This window comes from Athene cunicularia (assembly GCF_003259725.1).
Source record: "Athene cunicularia isolate RWA chromosome 1 unlocalized genomic scaffold, athCun1 chr1_part1, whole genome shotgun sequence".
Taxonomy (NCBI): Eukaryota; Metazoa; Chordata; class Aves; order Strigiformes; family Strigidae; genus Athene; species Athene cunicularia.
In genome coordinates this window covers 79,108,861-79,129,450 of record NW_020799091.1, presented here as the reverse complement: position 1 = coordinate 79,129,450, position 20,590 = coordinate 79,108,861, and the positions used below count along the sequence as shown (strand labels likewise).

Sequence of the window (20,590 nt, the reverse complement as noted above, 5' to 3'; positions counted from 1 at the left end):
AAACTATCCATTTAGATAACCACTGGATCTGTCAGAGATGTACACAGTCTATGTTCTGAGAAAGTCTGGACTACAGATATAAAGGGATCTCTTTTGATATGAAAGACACAACATAAGGCATGTTTCTTAGAAGCATAAAGGAACGTGAAAGAAAACATAAATCAGAGTGATGTTTAAGACACCAAAAAAGATGTCTGAATCAAGGGATGGTCTGTCTTTGAAGAACAGGGCCAAAGAAGGAACCACAGTGGTATGAATTTCTCTCATTTGTCTAAAAGAGAAGACAACAATGAAAGCCACCTTTTTTGAAGAAGAATCCATGAGAACATGGAACACCAAATTCAAGTTCCCGTAACTCACTTGCCCCGTGGAGGGAAACATCTTTATGTTAGAGCTTAAGGCTAAGATGGGTGTTAAATTGACTTTAGGAAGGGTAAGGAACTTACGGCAAAGGACCAGACTATTTCAGTTTGAGCAGGTAACTCAGAACAGTCTGAACTGGTGGGAAGGAAAGAAAGACCAACAAACACATTAACCCAAAAGCCTAACCTAGTTGATAATGTGAATACCCTTCCATTACTTATAAAGCCGTCTCTGAAAGAGAGAGCCTTCCTTTATCTGCAGCATGGAGAAAACAATTTCAAGACTGAGATGAGCCAAATAATCCACATTCTGCACTAACACGTACAGGAGTAGCAGCAGAAGTCTCTTTGAGAAAGGGAGCAGGCCTTGATGTTCAAATTTTGCCCCACAACTGCAGTGCGCATTCTTCATTCTGCCTTACCTTGACTGACATTGGGAACACAGAGCCTGGAGGATATGCTTTAACCACACTATCAGGGAATTACCCAAGAGGCAGCCTGATCACTGAACTACTCTCATGAAAGTGTTAAAGACACATGCATGAGTGTTCAAGAAAGTGAAATTAGTATTGTGGAACACAAACTGATCTGTATCAACTGATATTTATACTCCTGGTAGATCCACTGGTAGAGCTCAGAAAAACTTTTTGAAAAAGTTGGGAAGGGCCTAGTAAATGTAGTACTAATAAATGAGTCTAGTTCTTTGTGACCCTCTGCCAAGGGCTTATCAAAGTCTGCGAGAAAGAAAACCTATGCACATCCTCTCCAGGTTAGCAAGTTTAAAAAGGATAGTTGACTGGTGAAGTCCTCACTTGAGTGAACATCTTTGGATATGATGGAAAGCCTTTCATGCAGCTCAGATGAAATGGAACTCCATGATACTGATGTAAAGCTTCCCGTCCTTTGCCCAGTACCTGTTTGATCCTGTTGCCAAAACAGACTGTCAAACCCATAGAGAACATATTTAATGCTACTTCTTGGAAAGGTAGAAAAAATTTAAGGGTTGTTCCCCAGTGGAAATTGCCTTGATGCTGCCACCACAAGAGAAAGGTGTCATACTTAAAGGAACAGCAGTGCTGATTTAGGGACTTTGTTTGTAAATAATCTCTTGGTCAGTTAGACTGAGAGGCCCTGTCTTCATTTTACCATGATGGAAAGGTTAGGGGGAAGTGCCTGCCCTCAGCACAAGTCTTAGAACAACCATTTCTGGTTGCATCAGAATGAAAGCCCCTCCACTGGTGCCAAGGATGGTGGCAAGCATTCCAACTTGGCCAGTATTATTGTTTTGTGGTTTTGGCCTCATGGATGAGAAGAGGCTTTTGTGGCTTCTCAGGCTACAAAGTTTCCGATGTCCTCCCATTCCACTTTTAAAGGCAAAGGGATCACAAAAGAGCATGCCTTATTCTGAGGCAGTAAAGGAATCTCTTATACAAATAACAAGATATAACTCAAATCTCACAGACCAGACAAGGTAAAAAGGTTATCCTGAAATAAGACACTGATGAAGATTAAATGAACAAGAAATAACTTGGTTGGCAGTTGAGAAAAAACAAAATATCTCTAGGTAGCATGTCAAATTTAATGTCCTGAGAATAAGATTGTTGCAAGTGCACATGCCATAAAAATCAAATATTCCCCAAAAACGAGCAATAAGGTCCGTATAAATCCAGTGTGATGGAACAACCACTTAAAAAAAAAAAATCATATGATTTTATTAGTGGACCAGGAGACATAACATTCCTTTTCACTCCTCTTTGACTCTTCAGACTGAGAATAATTTAAAAAAAAAGTTGCATAGCGATACAATGAAAGGCCATGGATATTGTTGTAACATGGAAAATTCTGATTAGACATACAGAATTTTTATTTTTTAACCATGAAGCCTATCAAATATTGGAAATGGTTCCCAGAGACGTTGTAGGACCTCCATACTTAGAGGGTGCCTAATACTCAACTTGAAACAGCCCTGAGCAACCTGATCCGATTAAACCTGCTTTGAGCAAGGGCTGGACTAGATGGACTCCAGAGGTGCTGTACAATCCAAATTATTCTATGATTCTATCAAAATTAATTAAAAAGGAGAGGAAAAAAACCCACTAGTTAAAGCAAAAAAATATTGCCAGAAAAAAAGACCATAGTCAACTTTAGGGAGCAAAATGAGCAGGTTTACAATCAGAAAAGTTCTTTAAGGTCAACAAAAGCTACTTACCTTGGAAATAAAATTATATCAATTTATGAAATGGAATGAAAAGGACTGGAGTAGCAACCCTGAAAGTGCCACATCCCTATCATCTATGTTGATGCTTAGCGGTAACAATCCTAAACCTGTTTTTGAAACATAGTATTTTCAAATCACTGGTGACCTTTTTACATAAACTCACAAAGCAGTCAAAGAATATGTACCAGTACAACAATTCAGCTTGTTTTTTCCTCCGTACAAGATACTAAAAAACCACAGAAAGAATTTCACTGGTACTTGCAGGAAAACAGCAGCACACCCAGAGAGCAGCGTGTGAGCACCACACGGGACAGGCTGCTGTCCCCCACCACCAACTGCCTGCAGCCTACCTCCGAGTTTCCCTCAAGCGTGGGTCCACATGCTAAGTGAACTGGTCTCAGAAACCAGATTTTTTTTTTTTCCTACAGACAACGGATTAAGCTTCTGATATGTTTTCCTGAAGATGTTTCTCTGCATTTGCAGGAAAAAGCATGTCTTGGTTTCATAGTGAAGTGCATCACTCTATGCAAGAAAATAATTCCTTGGTAAAACTTGACTGTGGTGATTTAATGTTTCTAGTTCAACACAGAAAGCTTCACCTGTGCTTCAACTGAATGGGTAAGTTTTCAAAACAGAGTTGTTATATTATGCATGTGACATTATGAGAAACATCAGTTTGTAGAATGGTATTATGCACTTTCCACAAGGGCTGCTGCTCCTTGGTGACTGAAAAGTTTAACAGATGCTCTTGTGAAGGTCTATTTGCCAGGTGAAGCTTTTGCTTTGGCTGTCTCTCAAACACAAGACTACAAAATGTTTTCCAGAAAGGTTCAGATGGGAGAGATTATACACAAATTGCCTTTGTCATCAATTAGAGAACTGTCTCTAGCTGGAAATATTTCAGAGATATTAATTGTATTCTGAAAACTTCATTTTATTTCTAACTTATTTACAGTTAAACATTCAGAATCATAAAATATGAAGTATAAAATATTTAACAAAATAGATGCAGTTCATGTTGTTCAGATGCACCATAGATATATGTTGAAACAGTAAACAGCACAGGAATTTCCTAATGGTCGTCTCTCCCACTTACCAGGGAAAGGAGCGTGTAGACCTGCCCATTCTGGTCTGACCAGCATGGCATTAACCTTCCATTTCAGAGAGAACACCACCACCACCATTCTGGTTTCTGTGTCCTCAGTCTTCCACAGTTACCTTCACTGTCTAAAATGCCAACACTAACGTTTCAGTACAACAGATACCCTCTGAAGTTGGTATTTTCAATACTTTTTTTAAATACAGAATTTCCTAGGAAAGAAGAATCAGGTAATTCAGGCCATATGAACAAAAGAGTCATTTATTTTATATATATTCTCTAGTAAGTTATAATAGTCTTTTGGATTTTAAATGTCTTTTTGCTATTTTCAATGCTTAAAAATTATAATTTTAAAACATTAAATATTATGTTATATACATTATGATTTAATTTCTCATTTCTAAACATGGAGCATTCTCCAAGTGAAAACTTGGATGAAACAGAAAACAACTTAATTAACATAACAGGCTTTGAAAGTTCACTTCATACAACCATAAATTTGACTATATGAAAAAAAGCCAAACATCACTTTGCTCCTATATGTTGTTGGTTTTTTTTTTTTTTTTCTTTGTTTTTCTGGTCTTGGGGAGAGGTTTTTTTTGGCCTTTGTTTTTGTATAAACTGAAGGACAGATCTGGTCATTACTTTTGTCAGTGTTCAGCATTTTAACTTTTTCTTAATCTCATACCTATTTTATATAAAATAACAAAATATACAGAGAAAGCTGTTTGTTACATTAGTTCATACACATACAGTAAATAAAAGTTTTTTTATGTATGGCTTTGCAAAGGTAGATTATGAAGTGACTTTTGTATTTTATTTGTTTAAAAGCATTTTAAGAGAACGTGTTAGTGTGCTTACAATAGCGGCCATGGTAGTCGAATGTCGAGCCAAGAGTTTAATGCTAGGATCACTGGAGGTCTTGCCTGACACTGCTTCTGCAGCCTTCAGAAGACAAATGTAGTTTATTACAACCTCATCTATCTTAGCTATAATTTCCTGCTGCTGTGTTTCAGAGTTCATGACTTTAACTAAACGCATGCAGGCTTCTGTTAAGCAACAGAGTACTTGAAAGCTGGAAGTCATAGCTAAAAGCATTTCCTCAGGGCTTTTATCAGCCATGGCCATTTTCCTGCAGGCACTTCCCAACTGTCTCGATTCCATAGATAACAGTTGTTTGTACTTAGAAAGTTTAAGGTCATATGTTTCTGGATGTAATACTTCTCTCTTGCCCACACTTGCTCGGACCAGTGAGAGTAGCTCATTGGCATCCTTTTGTGCTGCAATAAATCCATCAGGCATTGCATATGTCTTCTCTTTCATCACATTTATTCGTGTGATTCGTGCATCAAAGGCCATATCGTTGAGATTCACATCAATTTGGCCACCTTGGACGTCAGCACTGCTCTTCTTGTGCACACTGACTGCCTCACCTTGCGGGGGCTCAGCAGCTTTCGGGGACTCCAAGACTTTCTGCTCATTTTCACTGGAAAACGACTGAACAACTGGTTCTGCGAGCTCACGAGGGATCTGTGGTTCAAAGAGACATGAGACCTGATGACTGTCTCGGTCATCTTCATCATCGTTGTCATCGTTTCCTCTGCTTAGGAAACAATAGCTAAAGGGGCCACGGCATCTCCAGGTGCTGGTGTCCAGCTTCCGCAAGGGCAACGTTCGACACTGCTTGGAGTCCTTCTGACTGGCACCTGTGCCCGAACACCTCTTACTGTCCTTCCTATCAGTGCTGACATACACACAACTCTGGGAATAACTTTTTGACAGCTTTTTGCCCAGGGAGAGTTCCACCCTTCTCTCCAATTTGGATTCGTCCCTTCGGGTGATGTCCAGGCATTTCAAGCCGGCTGCGGCTGCCTTCTTTTCAAACAGCATCTCAATGTCTGCAGATCCTCCAATGATGCTGCTGCTGCGTCTCAGCACTTTCCTGTTGTTCGGCATCCTGAGGCTTCCTCCTATCATGTCATATGGCCGTAAACTAACTGTTGCCCCACAAGCCTGATTTACTTTGGGAATGTCACAAGAGTCTTCATTTTGACTTGGCACCTTTGATTCTGATAGCATGGATGATAGCATGATGGAGTCAGCTAGAGGCTGTCTAGGAAAAGCTGTAGGCACGCCTCCTTGTCTTCCCTTTTCAGGCTCTGTGAAAGCTACACTAGGGGTAGTAGAAGAGCAGACAGAACAATTAAGCATCACCCTGATAATATTCAGAGACTGAACTTTTAAATATCTTTAACAGTCAGGACAAATGGATTCCTGGTATTTCCCTGTGGTCTCCAATCCTCAAAATATTTCACAAAACATTCACTGCTAGTTCCTCATGTCTTTTGTATTTCTCTAAAATGCCTCTCAAAATCTATCAAGAAGTTATACCTTATGAATAGTTAATTGTTCATTTCACTAAAGCAGACTTATTTAAAAAAAGGAATAGAAAATCATCTATAAAACATCCTAAATCTCACCCAATATATGGATTGCATGTTTTCTATTAACTAACTAGATGAATATTTTCAGAATGAAATATCCTCTTTAGCACCTGAGAGGGTATGGAAAGACACTTTCATGGTAATTTTCGTTTGATTATGTAGGGTTTTTTTTTGCAGAGAAATAACATTTCTCATTCTAGCTGCTAGTCTGTTCCACTTCCAGATTTTCATGCATTCACGCACTACTGCTACATGTGGGTTGCAACCCAGGAAGAGGAAAACATTTAAAACCCAACTGAAAGAATTTACAATGCTATCTCCAAAAAAACTGTGCATTTTTTTTAATAACAGCAATTTCATTAAATCTCTTGAAACTGGAACTTAAAAATGCAGTAATATTTCTATATGTAAATTATTCTTTACAGAAACACCTGCTGTCAGATGGTGAAGTAAATACATGCTTAATAAGGTAGAGACATTTTCTCATCCTTACATTTAGAGCTTTTTATTCATACTGGCATGCTTTTGACAACTGCTAAAATAGCATATAAGATACATAATAAATGAATCACAGGTTTTTCTCTCCCACATTAATATACCTTGTGAAGTCATTTTATAATCTAACAAATATCCTGGAACTCAAGTGACTATGAATTTTGGAGAGGCTTCCAAAGAGTGGAAGAGAGGCCTCTCCATCAGTGCTCCACCCAGTATTTTTAACTGTAATGAAAGGTTTTAAAAACAATTGATCTTTGTAAGCAGCTCATAAGAATATCTCAACATGTACAGGTAAAATTAATAGATACACTGAAGATCTAATCCCACTGCCTGTTACAGCTTGGTGATGTAGTTTCAGGCAAAGATAATGCAAATGTCTCACCTAGTCCTCAATGTTAACATGTAGCTTTAAAAACCCACATAAGAAACGCTTTATTACTGCTGTACCTGTAGTTTCTTTTATCTTGGGGATCCGATGACATCCTTCTCTCAAAGTGCCAAAAAGTGGTTCAGCATTAATTGCTGAATGCACGACTGGCACTGTCATTCTGTGACACACAGCTTCGGGCTGCTGGTGCAGGTCCTTGTATGTCGTTCCATGGTTTGGAAGAATGGCAGCTCTTTCATCTGCTGGAATATAGGCAATGCCCTTCATCGTTGGGTCAGAGATAATGTGCTTAACATCAGAGGTACAAAGAGGAGATTCAATGGGGGTAGCACACGTGCTACTGCCTGTGCTGCATCCTGCATCCACTGAAGAGCACTGAGAGCTTTGCAGTGAGAAATGGCCTTCACTTTGCAGAGATGACATGCGCTTAGCCAAGTGATATTCACAAAGTCTAGCTACGCTCTGCTCAGCTTCTGGAAGCTTTGAAGGATGGTCATCTGCAGTTAAATCAGTATCTTCTGCGTCATTTAGGTCTTTGGCTGAAGACACGGGAGTCATATCTGACAGAAAGTTTTCACCTTGGCTAAGACCCGAGGTATCATCCTGATCCATCTCAGGATCCACTTCATCCTTACAGTCAGTTTCTGTTTTACCAAGGACAGGAACTCTTGGAAAAGTCTTCCCATTCACTGTTTCTGGGCTTGGCTTATCTGCTGCCCCATCATCGGCAGCATACCATCTTTGGCGAAAGGCAGTTCTCTCCACATTAAAAGTGCTTAGGCGTTGACCGTCTCTTGCTGAAAGAGTTCCAAATTTAGCTTTCAGATCTTCATCAGTCTCTGCTTTTTTAGATCCCTGTTGCTTTTTCACAGTAGCATTGCCATCAGAGGGTGCTTTTACTTCGCTGTCTGTCATCTTATTTTTCCTTTTACTAGTGCAAGAATATACCAAGGATCCCATGTGCAATTTGCTAAAATAATCAGTGACAGATTTTGTTTCCATGGTCTCTGGCTCCATTTCCATGTTATCTGAATGAAGAATCTGCTTTGAAGGCACAACTTTTGACTGTAGCTCTGCAGCCTGACGACCAGACAAAGGCTGTGAGGGCTTCATGCCTGGCCCTCCAGCCTGATTCTTAGCAATGGGAAATTCAGTCTGCTCTTCCACAAGAGGTTGGTAGCCTTCACTTGTGGTCAAAAACATACGTGCAGTGTTTTCCGACTGTTTCTGTGCTGCGGCTAGTTCAGAGCTTTCAGTCATTTCAGAGGAATTTGTTTCATTGCCAGAATCTGAAGATGACTCAGGGCTATATGCTCGCAGGATAGCTACACCTGCAAGCCACAAAAAATAAGAGTCAATTAAATGACAGCAGCTGAAGCACCTGGATAAGCAAAGGGGGTGTGTTAGAGACAAAAATATGCTTTGTAAGAATACTCTGACTTTATTGCACAGTTCCCAGGACAGGTAGTTTAATAACATAATGGTAGTTCCATTAAATAATACAGAATATGATGTATGCAAAATGATGGCAAAAAAAAAAGGAAGACCAAAAAAAACCCAAACCCTCATGAAATGGGAGTATTTCCAAAGCTAAATGGATGAGATGAAATGATTTTCAATGAATAAATGTAACTATGGCGAAAGAACCTGAATTGTCATTCGTCTGCTGTTCCTCTGAAGCAGCCAAAGCTTCTAGTGCTTGAAGTGTAGAGACTACAGCATCATCTAGTCCCTTCTCACACTTCCCCTCTGTATTAGTAGGGACAGCATCGATAAGCGACACTGGAATGTCATCATTGCCTAGATTACTGGCTTGCTCCTTGTTGTCTCTAGGCTGCGTTGCTTGATTCTGAGAGTCTTCTTCATCTGAACTGTCCCTGAAGCCAGGTGGAGGAGCAGCAATGGCCATGTTTAAGGTATGCAATAGGAAATCATCTTCATTATCATCACCTTCTGGAGGTGGAAGTGAAGTTAAATCAATAATGTCATCACTAGAACCAGAAAGGCTGAGTAGAGCAGGCCTATTGATTTCTCCTACCATAATGTCTTCTTCACAGCTTACTTCATCTTCATCTTCAGCATCATCTGTATTTTCTGCATAACAAATATCATGCAGCAAAGGCTCTTCTATCCCTTCTGCAGCTCCAAATATTTTACCATCGTTTATAGTTGCGTAAACAGAATTTGTAGCAAACTGAATGCTTTCAGCATCTGGCGACAACTCCAGGCCTTTAATGTCATTGGCATTACTAATATAAATGGCTCTTTGTTTTTCTAGTACTTCTGGACTTTCATCCAAAAGCCTTTCATAGCCAAGAGTCTGGGGATTGATACCATCCAAATTGTGATCTCCAAATATAAAGGAAACCTTTGCTCCCCTGGGGGAATCCTGTGCTTTCTTGTTAGATTCCAAACCTGAGAGTGACAACAGCGAAGGCTGATTAAAATTTCTGCTTTCTTCTGCTTCAGTGGGGTCACTTTGCTTGGCCAGATGCTGATCAAATCCACCCGAATTATAAGTGTTTTCTATGTACAGATGTCTGTGTTCCTTTGGACATAACAGACTTTCAGAAACATCTATAGTCTTCTGTTTTGGATCAGCAAAGGACATTTGAGTCTCCTGATCTCCTTCAGCCAGGAAGGTGGCAGTTTTTGGTATACAATTCCACTCAGAAGCAAGGAGATTATGCTTCCCTCTATTTTCAGTTCCTATAGCATGGTGAAATAAAACCAACATTGTGAAATCAGAGAGCAAACTCATGTAATTTTTAAACAATAACTTTCTGAGCAATAAAAACTCCGGTAGGACATCTGAGTCATTAAACACTTCAGAAAAGCACTTTTAAACTCACCTCTGATCTAAGTTAAATAACTGTTGATTTAATGACCTAAAGTTTAACTGGTACTTTTGTACTTTAGCACAAAACTAAACCTCAGCCAGGTACAAATGCTACTCCAGGAATAGTAACACAAAACCAAATCTTCAGCTGGTTTCTCCAACACCGTATGTATTCTTACAGAAGATATATGCATATAAAATAATAATGCTCAGATGGTATGCATCTGTTTCACTACAGTATGAAAGAAATTAATCTCCTGGTTTATTTTATGATTAAGATGCTATCATAGGCTGACCATTAGAACATTATAAAGCTGAACCGATCTACTGTGGTGCTAGGTCTGAACCAGCAATCAGACCCCATTTGGCACACCTTCGTATTTATCTGGAGGTGCACTGTCTTAAGCTGGCTTCTGCTTTATACATTGGACCGTCGTTAACATACTGTGCAATGAATACCTGTTTCTCGGCTCCCTGTATTTTTCTTGTTGGCCATGTTAAATATTGAGCGCCTTGAGTCAACCAGCAGTCTATAGTATCCAGCTGTTAGGCAAGCAAGATTCATTGCATCTGATGACTCCATCAGTAGAGTAATAGGCTAAGAAGAACACAACCAAGTCTTGGTTAAGGCTGTTCCTCCTCAATCTGTTTATCTGCTGACAATGCTACTACATGGAAGCAAAAGGATTTACATCACAAACATCACACTGAAAAATACACACAAGAACTTATTTTCCTCAGTACCAATATCAAACAGTATCAAACATCTAGAAAACACCGGAGTTGCAGTAAGGTAGAAGTCCAACTGGACATTTTAACAGCTGATTTTGCTCTCTTTCTCAATGAAGCTAACCATTTAGAGACTCTTGCTTCATCTTTTTCATGCATAGATACATTATTCTCGCCAAAGCACTGTTTACAGTTACTCTGCAACTGCCAAGGGCTAACAACCCGGTACATTAGTTGCTGCAGTGTTGCAGTAGTGTAGGAATCTGCAGCTTCCCAGAAAATGAAGTGTCCTAAGCACATATAAAGAAGCAAGATACAGGCAACAGAGTCAGGAAAAGTTCGGGTTCAGAAAATACTGTAGTGATGTTAAAGCTATCATTACACAACAGTGACACCGAATATTACAATAACAGCTTAAAAGAATTCAGTGTTTGTGGCCTGCCATTACTGAAAAGACAAGCGATGAAAAAAAAAGCAGATAAACAAAGAAAATGGAGAAAGATCCTCAGAAGGGAGGTCAGCAAAGAAAACAAACTCAGAGACCTCAGAGCTTTGAAAAACTATGGCTGCCAGGCTAGTTAGCATTGAACCTGACACATGCATGTGAAACATACTTTCTTTAATTCCCTTTTCTTTTGCCACAATATATAAATTTCTTTGCCTGAAACTTTAGTTCGTGGCTCTGTTGCTTTTAACACCAAAAGTTGCTCTTCTCAAATATATTTTAAGGTGGCTAGCCTCTACAATACCTAGACAAGAAATAAAAATGAAGCCCTTACTATGATACATGGATAGAAATTACACTGTAGAAAACCCATCTTATCATTCACTGTTTGTGGTAACTCATAACTATGGGACATTTGTGACAATTTATCATAATTTAGCATGCAGAGCCCACTGTCACAAGACAGATGCAGGCACCTGTATCATTTGTACCTGGAGCAACATTACATGCAACAAGGATGGCTCTCCAACTTACTCAACCCTTGACTAGTTACAAGACAACTGATTCTCATGAAGGCTGTGGCCAAAATATAACTGATGATCACAGTTTACTACCAAGTCCACAACAGGTCTGATAATTTTTAAAATGCCTGCGATGCAGCATTTTAGGCCAAAATATTCCCTGTCCCTGGAATGTATAAACAGTTTTCAGCAACGTGGAAAAATTTGTGCTTTTTTTTTCTTAAAGTATTTGGTGCTATAGTTTGAGCTTCTATTCAATACAGGCTTATTTCAAAGCATTCAACTATAGCTATAAAGGTTAACTATAAATTATTAAACCTACAATGGGCTAATTAATCTCTGCTCTTTTGAGTGACTACTAAAAACTAACATTTGAAATGCTATGTTCATCTCAAATATTCTGCAGTGATTGACAGAAATGGATGATCTCCAACAGAAATCTGACTGCTGAAAACAGTGCTGTGAACTACTGTTGATCTGTTGAACAGTAGTCCCGTGACAGCTAAATTTTTATTGCCTGCTTCTGCCAAGCGATACATTCTTGAAAAGACATTAAAAGGAACAAAAAATAAAATAAAAATCCAAACTGTTTATTCATTTATTCATTAAGAAAATATTAGCATACATGACATAAATTGGTATATTCAGAATCTGGATATACGAACCTGCTACCTTAGAGTATGCCAAGGGATGAAAACATCAGTTGAGAATACCCACCTGTGTGTGCCTGCATCTCCTCCACCAGGACACAGTGACAACCCCTACTTGTATCCCACAGAGAGGCAATTTTTTGTTACATTCCATCCAGAGTCTCTTAGAAATCATAATTTCAATGTTAGGGCACTCTCTCTGGGTTTAAGATCGTGCATGTTGAAATGCAAGGAGATGGGGATATACATAGTTTGCCATAAGGCAGTAACAGAATTATAATATAAAACATCATACTATGGAAATATATAATGCTATGGCATACAGTGCTGCATTTTGCATATGAGCAGATGGGAAGGATTTAATTTATATATTACTTTCTCCATCTGGAAAAAGGTGATAACAGCTTTCTCACAAGAGGGCTATGAGTTTAGCACAGTAATGCAGGTAAAGTAGCCCGAGATCCTCAGATGTTATAGTTACTAAGTAAGGTAAAAGAGATGTTGTGTTTGCCAGCCTGTACATTTCTCTTAAGTGCTGTCAAAGAGCATCTAGATTAATTTACAGCAATGTTTTGCTCATTAACTTAAATATAGAGAAACAGTTCCAGGTCAATAAGCCTAAAGCATTCAAAGCAAAAGCTTAGTAAAATATTCCTTGTGTATGGCTTTTGTGTATAGCTGGGTAAGCAAAAAGAACTGTTAGGCTCTATTTATTTCAATGGAATATTTAAGTTTCAAGTATAATGAGAACTTTTCCTTTAGTCTCTGATTATACTGATTAATGCTCTAGACAGTCTCTGAAGCATTTCACTTCAGAACCAAACAGAAACCACACCAAGAACCAGGACAATATAATATATAAAACTCCACTCATTGCCACTAGATGCCACAGATGCAAAGTGTTAAGTGGGATTTAAGAGAAATTAAATGACTATAGGTAGATGAAGAGCATCTGTGAATATATTATGTAGGGCAAAGCACTGCACTGGAATTATAAGGGCTAAGAAAAAAACCCTTGTCTTTTTACAGTTTATTTCACTGGTAACCACTATGCAGTTTCAGCAAACTTAAACAAATAAAACAGTGGACTACAGGGGATACTTTCTGATGTAGCTGGTGATTCGCTAATGGTAATAATATTGTCTGTTACACTAGAAGGAGCTTCTAGGGGCTCAAAGAGCTTCAAAAGGCCAAATTCATCATCACCTCTCCTCACCACGGAAATCAAGGAAGACAACAACAAAGCAAGTTGCTTGGGGTCAGACGAGAAAAATCAGAGTAAAAGCTTTGCAAAGCACCAGTCTGGTACACCACAGGCCCCTCAAATGCCCTACATGCACTCTGACCAAAAAAGAGCTAAAAATCCACCCTCAGAATATTATTGTCATGAAAATGTTCAGAACAGTATAGCTTGATCAAATACTCAATTAAAGACAAAAACATTATCTAAAGATGTTATAGCAATATAAATAAAGAACAAACTTACTTTTACATCTAAGACATGGAGCTCAACTCTAACACTGCTTTCATCTTCTGTAAACATCTCAATCCTGTTCACGTGGCTGAAGTCTGCCAGGAGAGCCACCAGGTTTGTTTTAGTGTTTATAACATGACTGATTCCGTACCGTGGCCCTACTAACAGAGTAACTTCTGAACGCTTTTCTCCCTGCTTTAGCAGAAAAAGAAAAAAGGGAAAAATAAAAAATATGATAGGTACTGCATAGTGACAGAAAACACCATTGCCTTCTTTCATTTTCATGGAGCTACATTTGTATGGCATTCCTACACTAAAGATTTTTATGTTTTTCTGAGAAGATATGATATACAAGAGAAACTTGATTAATAATTAAAATCAAAAAGGAATCTGCTGCTGTATATTGACTATACTCTTAATTTTTAGATGGACAGTTGGATGGACAGACAGATGGATGGATGGACTGTTTCTGTTAAAAGAAAATGTACAGTTAGTTGGATTTGCCAAAAAGGTGCTACCTATCTCCAAATCCCCAATAAAATTCAAAATATAACATGAATGTTATTTTTCAAGATGAAAATAAAAGTGATTAGGTTCAATTAACAATGGCTTTTAAAGTGTATGAATAGAACATAAACTTCTGAAGAAAATTATATGGTCCAGCTTTTGCAAAAAGGCATTCGGATAAAAAAATCAAGAGAAGAGAGAGACTATTTCAAGAGAAATATTACCACTAGTGTTGCCTTGAAAACACGCCCTCCATATAAACGTAGATCGCTGAGGAACTTTAGATAATGCACCTTGGCTTGCAGAGCAGATAGCTGAGGAGGAAGAAACGGGGATAAGAGGTAGTGGTGAAAATCAACACATTACCAAATTCAGAAAGAAAATGTATTTATGTAGTCTAAGGAGAATGGACTACAATAACAACTCTTCAGAGCCTGAAATTAAATGATTGGATACTTGAGTTTCATATGGCGAGATAGAGTTTCATTCTTAAGATCTGGCTTGTTTAGTCAAAACGCACTGAGGACAGATATGGGTATGGGCAGATCAGAGCACTGCAAGAACATCGTAACTGCTCAGATGAAGCAAAAATGTTAAACTACTCAGATTAAACATCTGTTCATTAAGGGATTTCAAGGCTAGACAGCAGCTTTCCATTCATAATCACCATCCGTTCTTAAACATTTATGTACCTATACAGAGAAAGAGAACAAAGAATTTGCTTTTGTCAGCTATGTGTATTACAGTTTGCTAGGTACTTGTGGCATATGGCATATTATTCCACCTCATTACTGCTTTTCTTATTTTTTAAAATAAAACTTCCACTATATTTAGCAGAGAATAAATCTGAAAGCTAAATACAGTACATCAATACATACGATCATATCATAAAATATATGTCATAATTTATCTCCTTTTTTTCTCTTCTGAGCTTAAACTACCTACTTAAAAAGAAACAACTTGGAAATATTTTATGAGAGTGAATGGAAACAAGAAACAGTTCATTTCACCCAAAGAGTCTGGACCCAAACTCTATACCTCCGTGGTGTAACTCCTTACATCTGAACTTCTACAAGATAAGATAAAACAAACTCATCTCACTTGCTATTCTCATTTCAGCCACTAGATTTCTAATTCAAAACCTTATTTCATTTTGAACTTTTAAGAACGCCTATCCTAAGATTTTTGTAGACACCAATGAGGAAATAGATCCAAAGCAGAGCAACTATTGGTAAAGCCTTCCCCTTCCCTTCAGCAGGTGTTCACTTGGTGGAGAAATACACAGGGGTTGTAAAAAATGGGAGTTCCTGAGAATGACAGGCTTCCCTTCATGCAGAGGGAGAGAAAACCCCAGAAAGAAAGCAGTTCCTGTGTTAGTACCTACAAGTGAGACAGAAGGTGATGACGAGCTCAGATGCTTTGTTTCTGAGACCCACGTGCTAAAAAAGCAGGTGGGCACACAACTTATTTCTAAAGCTCAAATCGAAAAGAATGAAGCAAAACCAACAAAGTCTGCTTGCTGCAGGAAGGGACTGTTGCAACCTCTTTCTTCTGACAAAGAACTGATACTGTATGACACTGTCAGCCCCTGCAAGGCCTGTAGCAGTGATGGCTTCCAAAATAAGCCCCAAATTACAGTACCAGGAAAAACAATAAGCAATTGGTGTTATTTAGCTTTAGCTTCAACAGTACAGGAGACATGCAGTGCTTCAGTCAAAAAGGTGGTGTTTCTTCCTGAGCATCGCAAGTCAAACACACAGAGCTATGTCCACAGCCATGGTGTGATCTGAAACCTCCAAGAAAGATTTCTGCTGATCCCAATGAACCTTAGCTCAGGCACCACGTTGTTTTGGAGTTTTTCTGTTTAGAAACAAAGTGTCATGAAGCAGGATTCAACCCGTTTTATGTCTCAACTAGTAACTCTTAGGCTCTTTTTATAGTCCAGCGAGAAATAGGCATTTCTAGGACACAAGCCATCTGACCTATTTTTGGTTCCTAAGGTGGGATGGGATGAAACGCTCCCTAGAAGTGCCTATTTCTCTCCATTGACTACAAAGAGAGACTAGATGACTCACATAAAGAAACCTCATTATGGTGTCCAAAACCAGCCTCAGCTGTATGCATGTAACAAAGGCATTTCTCAGAGACATTTTTGCTACATATTTTTTTCAGCTGAAGTGATAGCTTAGTGCTAAGAAAAACATTTTACAATAGCAAAGAGGGTCATTTACTGTAAGAACCATCATCTATTCAGTTAGATCTTGGCCAGCAAAAGGTCTCTATCTACAGAATAATGGAAAACAACCCTGAAAAACAGCATATATGTCAGGCCCATAGGTTAATGTGGTTCAGATGAGAGCACCAGAGAGAACAATAACTTTCTTAACAAGTCTGCCATTAATAGAAAGCACTAAATGAATAAAAAAAAAAATATCTTTATCATACATGAATTATTAATAACCAGTTTTCTGGCATTCTCAAGATAAGAAGATAGTTTAGTTGGGGTATAATTAATTACTTTTAATTGTTCTTGGCTATGTTGTACCGAGCACCAAAAGTCAAATCTCTGAAAATATAATGGCTAGGTGTTTCTCCAAAGGATTAACTTTAAATGTTTCCCATGCACACCACCTTTTCTGTTCTTTAAAACATATTTTCCATTAAGATGCAAATGTAATACCTTTTTACCCGGAGGAACTAGGTTTTGATTTGCTTTGACAAGGTGTGAAAGTGCTTTCTTTATGTTCTTTTCTTTCATGCTTTGCAGCACAGCAGATGGAAGAAATGTCTCTAATCCCCATTCTTTTCTGCAATAAAAGGCATATATTTAATTTCACATTCCTGTGATGATTATTTATCTAAAGACTTGTGACTATGATGCCATGTGAATGAACACCTGAAACAAGGAGAGTTGATCATGTCCAGAGTTTTGCAAACCACTATTTTCTATATTCAAAATATGTATTACTTATGAAAAAGATGCTTTAAAATTATATATAATCTCTCTTCTATCCCTGCCATCTCTTCCATTGTGCCATTCAGAAAAGTAGTTCTAAGTTTTTATGTTTAAAGTTTATGCTGTATTGTTAAACATCACTTAATTATATAGGCAAGTGCCATTTCAGAATTAAAATCTCAGAAGATTTAACAACATAATGTCAGATTTAATTTTATTTTATAGGCTTTTTTTAGAACATGTAAACCAGCCAGCCACTGTCTTTGTCAGTTATATTTTGTGGGTTTTTTTCCCCCTCAAAAAAAACACTCCCCCCCCTTTTACCAAATTTTCTTTTCTGCTTGAAGCACCCCTTTTGACAGAATATTGACTCTTCACTTGCAAGTAATTATTTCTGCTGATTCATTAACAGGATACAATATAACATGATCTTCAGTAAGGTGGATAATCTCTATAAGATTGAGTGTGCAACAGCTATTATTTCCATTCTGTAAGTAAACTAAGCAACAACCAAAGTTTTGGGGTTGTGGTTTCAGTTTTGTTTTGTTTTGGTTTGGTTTGTTTTTTTAAATCCAAGCAGATGTACGCACAGTTGCACTTGGAAATCTTTTTCTTTGTAGTTACCTATGCCTGTTACCTAACATAAAAGAGGTGGCTACTGGGATGCTTCTGTATTTAAGAAATCTTACAAATGGAATCAAAGACCCTACAGTGTTCTGAACCAAGAAATCATCTGAATCTTACTATAATAATCTCAACTAAAACCTTAGGTGTCAGACCATATAAACTTAGATTTGACCATTAAATCATTGAAAGCAAATGAGTAAATCTTATTTACATTTATAGGCTATTTCACATGCCTAAACAGACAACCAAAAGGTAAATGGACTGAGGCCCGTATTTACAGCTCTTAACAACCTGAATCGTTTTCAGTGACAAAGAAATGGTTCATACATATAAACATACTAAAACAACCTTAAAGAATCTATGAGTTACTCCTAGCGTTCATTTTAAAGATCACACTGCATTCTCAACTTACTCTATATATTTGAGGGAGATTTTCTGAGTTTGCTTGGTGGTCACAGTTGCAATATACATTTGTAATGCAGCCAATCTCAGGGCAATGTCGTATTTCAATTCTGGTCCAAATCTTTCCTGAACCACATCGTTACAGCTCTGCCAAAGAACCAGTAGAGGGAGCATGAAGTTCAACAATCTTGCACTAAAAATAAATTATATTTCTTTTTTTATTTTTTTAAATTTAGCACTGCATGAAGAGTAACCCCAAATCCAGAAGCAGGACCATGCTGAAGGTAGGGCTGTTGCTCTCAGAGGTGTCAGGTGCTCACCAGGATAACGGGAACTTTTGAAGAACACAAGTACTTCTGCCAAAGAGCAGAAGGCATGAGCATTTTGGCCTAAGCTCTCTTCATTCTTCCTGGAGAGAACAGTAATCTTTCACAAAGAGTTCTGGGAGGGTATCAGTGTATCTAGAATCAGGATATCAGGATTCTACCTGGTGAGATACCCAGGAGAACCACATTGCTTGTGCATCAGTTTTCTCATCCATTTTACTGGAAGTTCCTTTTCAGACATCATTTCTGTCTGAAATAGTATTAGCAATTACTTCAGCTTCACTCTTTTCTAAAGCCAAATATATTTTGGAAAGATATCAAAGCATTACTATTTGGAGAGACTTATGAAGGAAGGGGACTTTGCAGATGATAAAGATCTGCACATTCCCCAAGTGCATTCACTGGCTTTATGCAGCAGAAATAAACCCCAGGATTTACTGCAGCCATGCTTTTCTATGGGAAGATATATATATATATATATATATATGCGCTAAGTGCAACTACCTTTTTATTCTCCTTTACACTAACAACAGCCATGCTTTCACTTACCTGGACATAGAGATATTCAAAAGCAACTGGATCTCTTCTTAAAAGATCAATGGGATCCTTTGGGACAAAGCTAATCCTGAAAAGACATCTCATTTTATGTGAGCTTGGCCTCTGGGTCACCTAGGACAGTACAATAATCATGTTAGAGCTTGGCAACCCTGGTCAAGCAATGCAGTCTGTAGTCTTGGGCAATGTGACCCTGCTACAGAGCCATGTACTATCAAGAAAAAGAATTCTATACAACAAAGAGCCTTGCCATGAGCTCCTTATTAAGTTCTTCACATAAGATGATCATATATATCATCTGTGGAAAGATGTTTAGACTCGTATAGGCATGACTGCCCAATACAACTCATCCTCAAAGCATCAGCATTCATTCATTCAAAACCAGAGTGAAAGGACAGAGAAAACAGGCCTTAATGAAAACCATCCAAGTGAAATACAAACTGAGTTGTGCTTCAGCAGGACCAAAATACCCATAAATGGGAAGAGCTAGAAGGTTTTTGGGGAGAGGTCACGTTTTGTTTCTTATGCTGACTGAGAACATAGATGAAACACAGTTTGGCAGCTATTATTCTCCCTTTCTTTCACTTGTTTTAATCCATTAGGCAATTTGCGAGAGATTGGGTCTTTTTCCTGGGTTATTCTGGATTAAAAGACTCACCCCATGATTTCTGACCAAGACAAATCTCTCCCAATACATTGAAAAATGAAAAAGACCACTTTGCATGTTGGTCAGCAAAACTTTGTGAAGCATGTAACACTGTAATCTGGGTATATTCACAGGGGACCACTGCATAGCTAATAAATAATTGGATGAGATATTATAATGAAGCAACAATATAATGGCAAATTAAAGTACTGCTGATTTTACAGGAACTTCACAGAAGACACCCTTAGAGCTAATGTAGTTTATGTAGTTTATTTAATTAGGCTAATGCAGTTAGAGAGTTAGTGTACTTTATAATAAACATCTTTAATTGATAAAACTATACCTTTAAAAATGTCCAATGAAGTCTCCGTCTTGCCCTAACAATTTTCAGAAAGTATGTTTATCTCACATTGTCTCTGATCTCATTCCTAAGTATCCAGGCAAACTCTGTATGTATAAAAAAAAGCCCTGGATGGGATTTTCAAAAGCTCACTGTGTTGGTTTATTCTGATCCTTCTGATTTCAGTGAGAATTTTACCAATTACTTCAAAGAGAGACAGCTAGGCCAGGAGAGCCAGTATTGAGTACTTCTGGGTATTGTGCAATCACTGGGTAGCTTATACCCACAAGAGAAGAATGTTAACATGGCAAAGTCAAGTGCTTAAAGGTTAGAAAATGCTAGAAAGACTGTTAGCTGGTAAACTAAGCTCCTTCATACTATCATGCAGATTCCAGTTACATGACCAAGGGAATCCTGGCATTTAAACATTTAAATTAAAATTTTTTTCTCCATCTCATCTGAGAATCCTTTTTTTTTTTTTTTTTTAAATTTAGGTGAAATTTAAGAAATCCTAATGTTCTCCTGAAACACAGAAATGTCATGGAAAATTTCAAGCTAAAGAGT

At 38.0% G+C, this 20,590-nt stretch overlaps 1 protein-coding gene across 5 annotated transcripts in view; it reads right to left on the bottom strand.

The window, feature by feature from the left end:
* Positions 1 to 3,489: 3,489 nt before the first annotated feature.
* FRMPD4 (FERM and PDZ domain containing 4) overlaps positions 3,490 to 20,590 on the bottom strand; it is a 407,661-nt gene continuing 390,560 nt past the window's right edge. For 4 of the 5 annotated variants that reach the window (XM_026850947.1, XM_026850957.1, XM_026850967.1 and 1 more), the window contains 9 exons: positions 19,035 to 19,154; positions 18,170 to 18,306; positions 16,855 to 16,981; positions 14,399 to 14,488; positions 13,680 to 13,862; positions 10,308 to 10,446; positions 8,657 to 9,718; positions 7,069 to 8,340; positions 3,490 to 5,847 (listed from right to left, as the gene is read on the bottom strand). In XM_026850947.1, coding sequence (XP_026706748.1) covers positions 4,496 to 5,847; positions 7,069 to 8,340; positions 8,657 to 9,718; positions 10,308 to 10,446; positions 13,680 to 13,862; positions 14,399 to 14,488; positions 16,855 to 16,981; positions 18,170 to 18,306; positions 19,035 to 19,154 — 4,482 coding nt within the window. In that variant the 3' untranslated portion in view covers positions 3,490 to 4,495. Of the gene's footprint in view, positions 5,853 to 7,068; positions 8,341 to 8,656; positions 9,719 to 10,307; positions 10,447 to 13,679; positions 13,863 to 14,398; positions 14,489 to 16,854; positions 16,982 to 18,169; positions 18,307 to 19,034; positions 19,155 to 20,590 lie in introns of all 5 variants that reach the window. The other variant, XM_026850985.1, reaches the window with a different exon arrangement.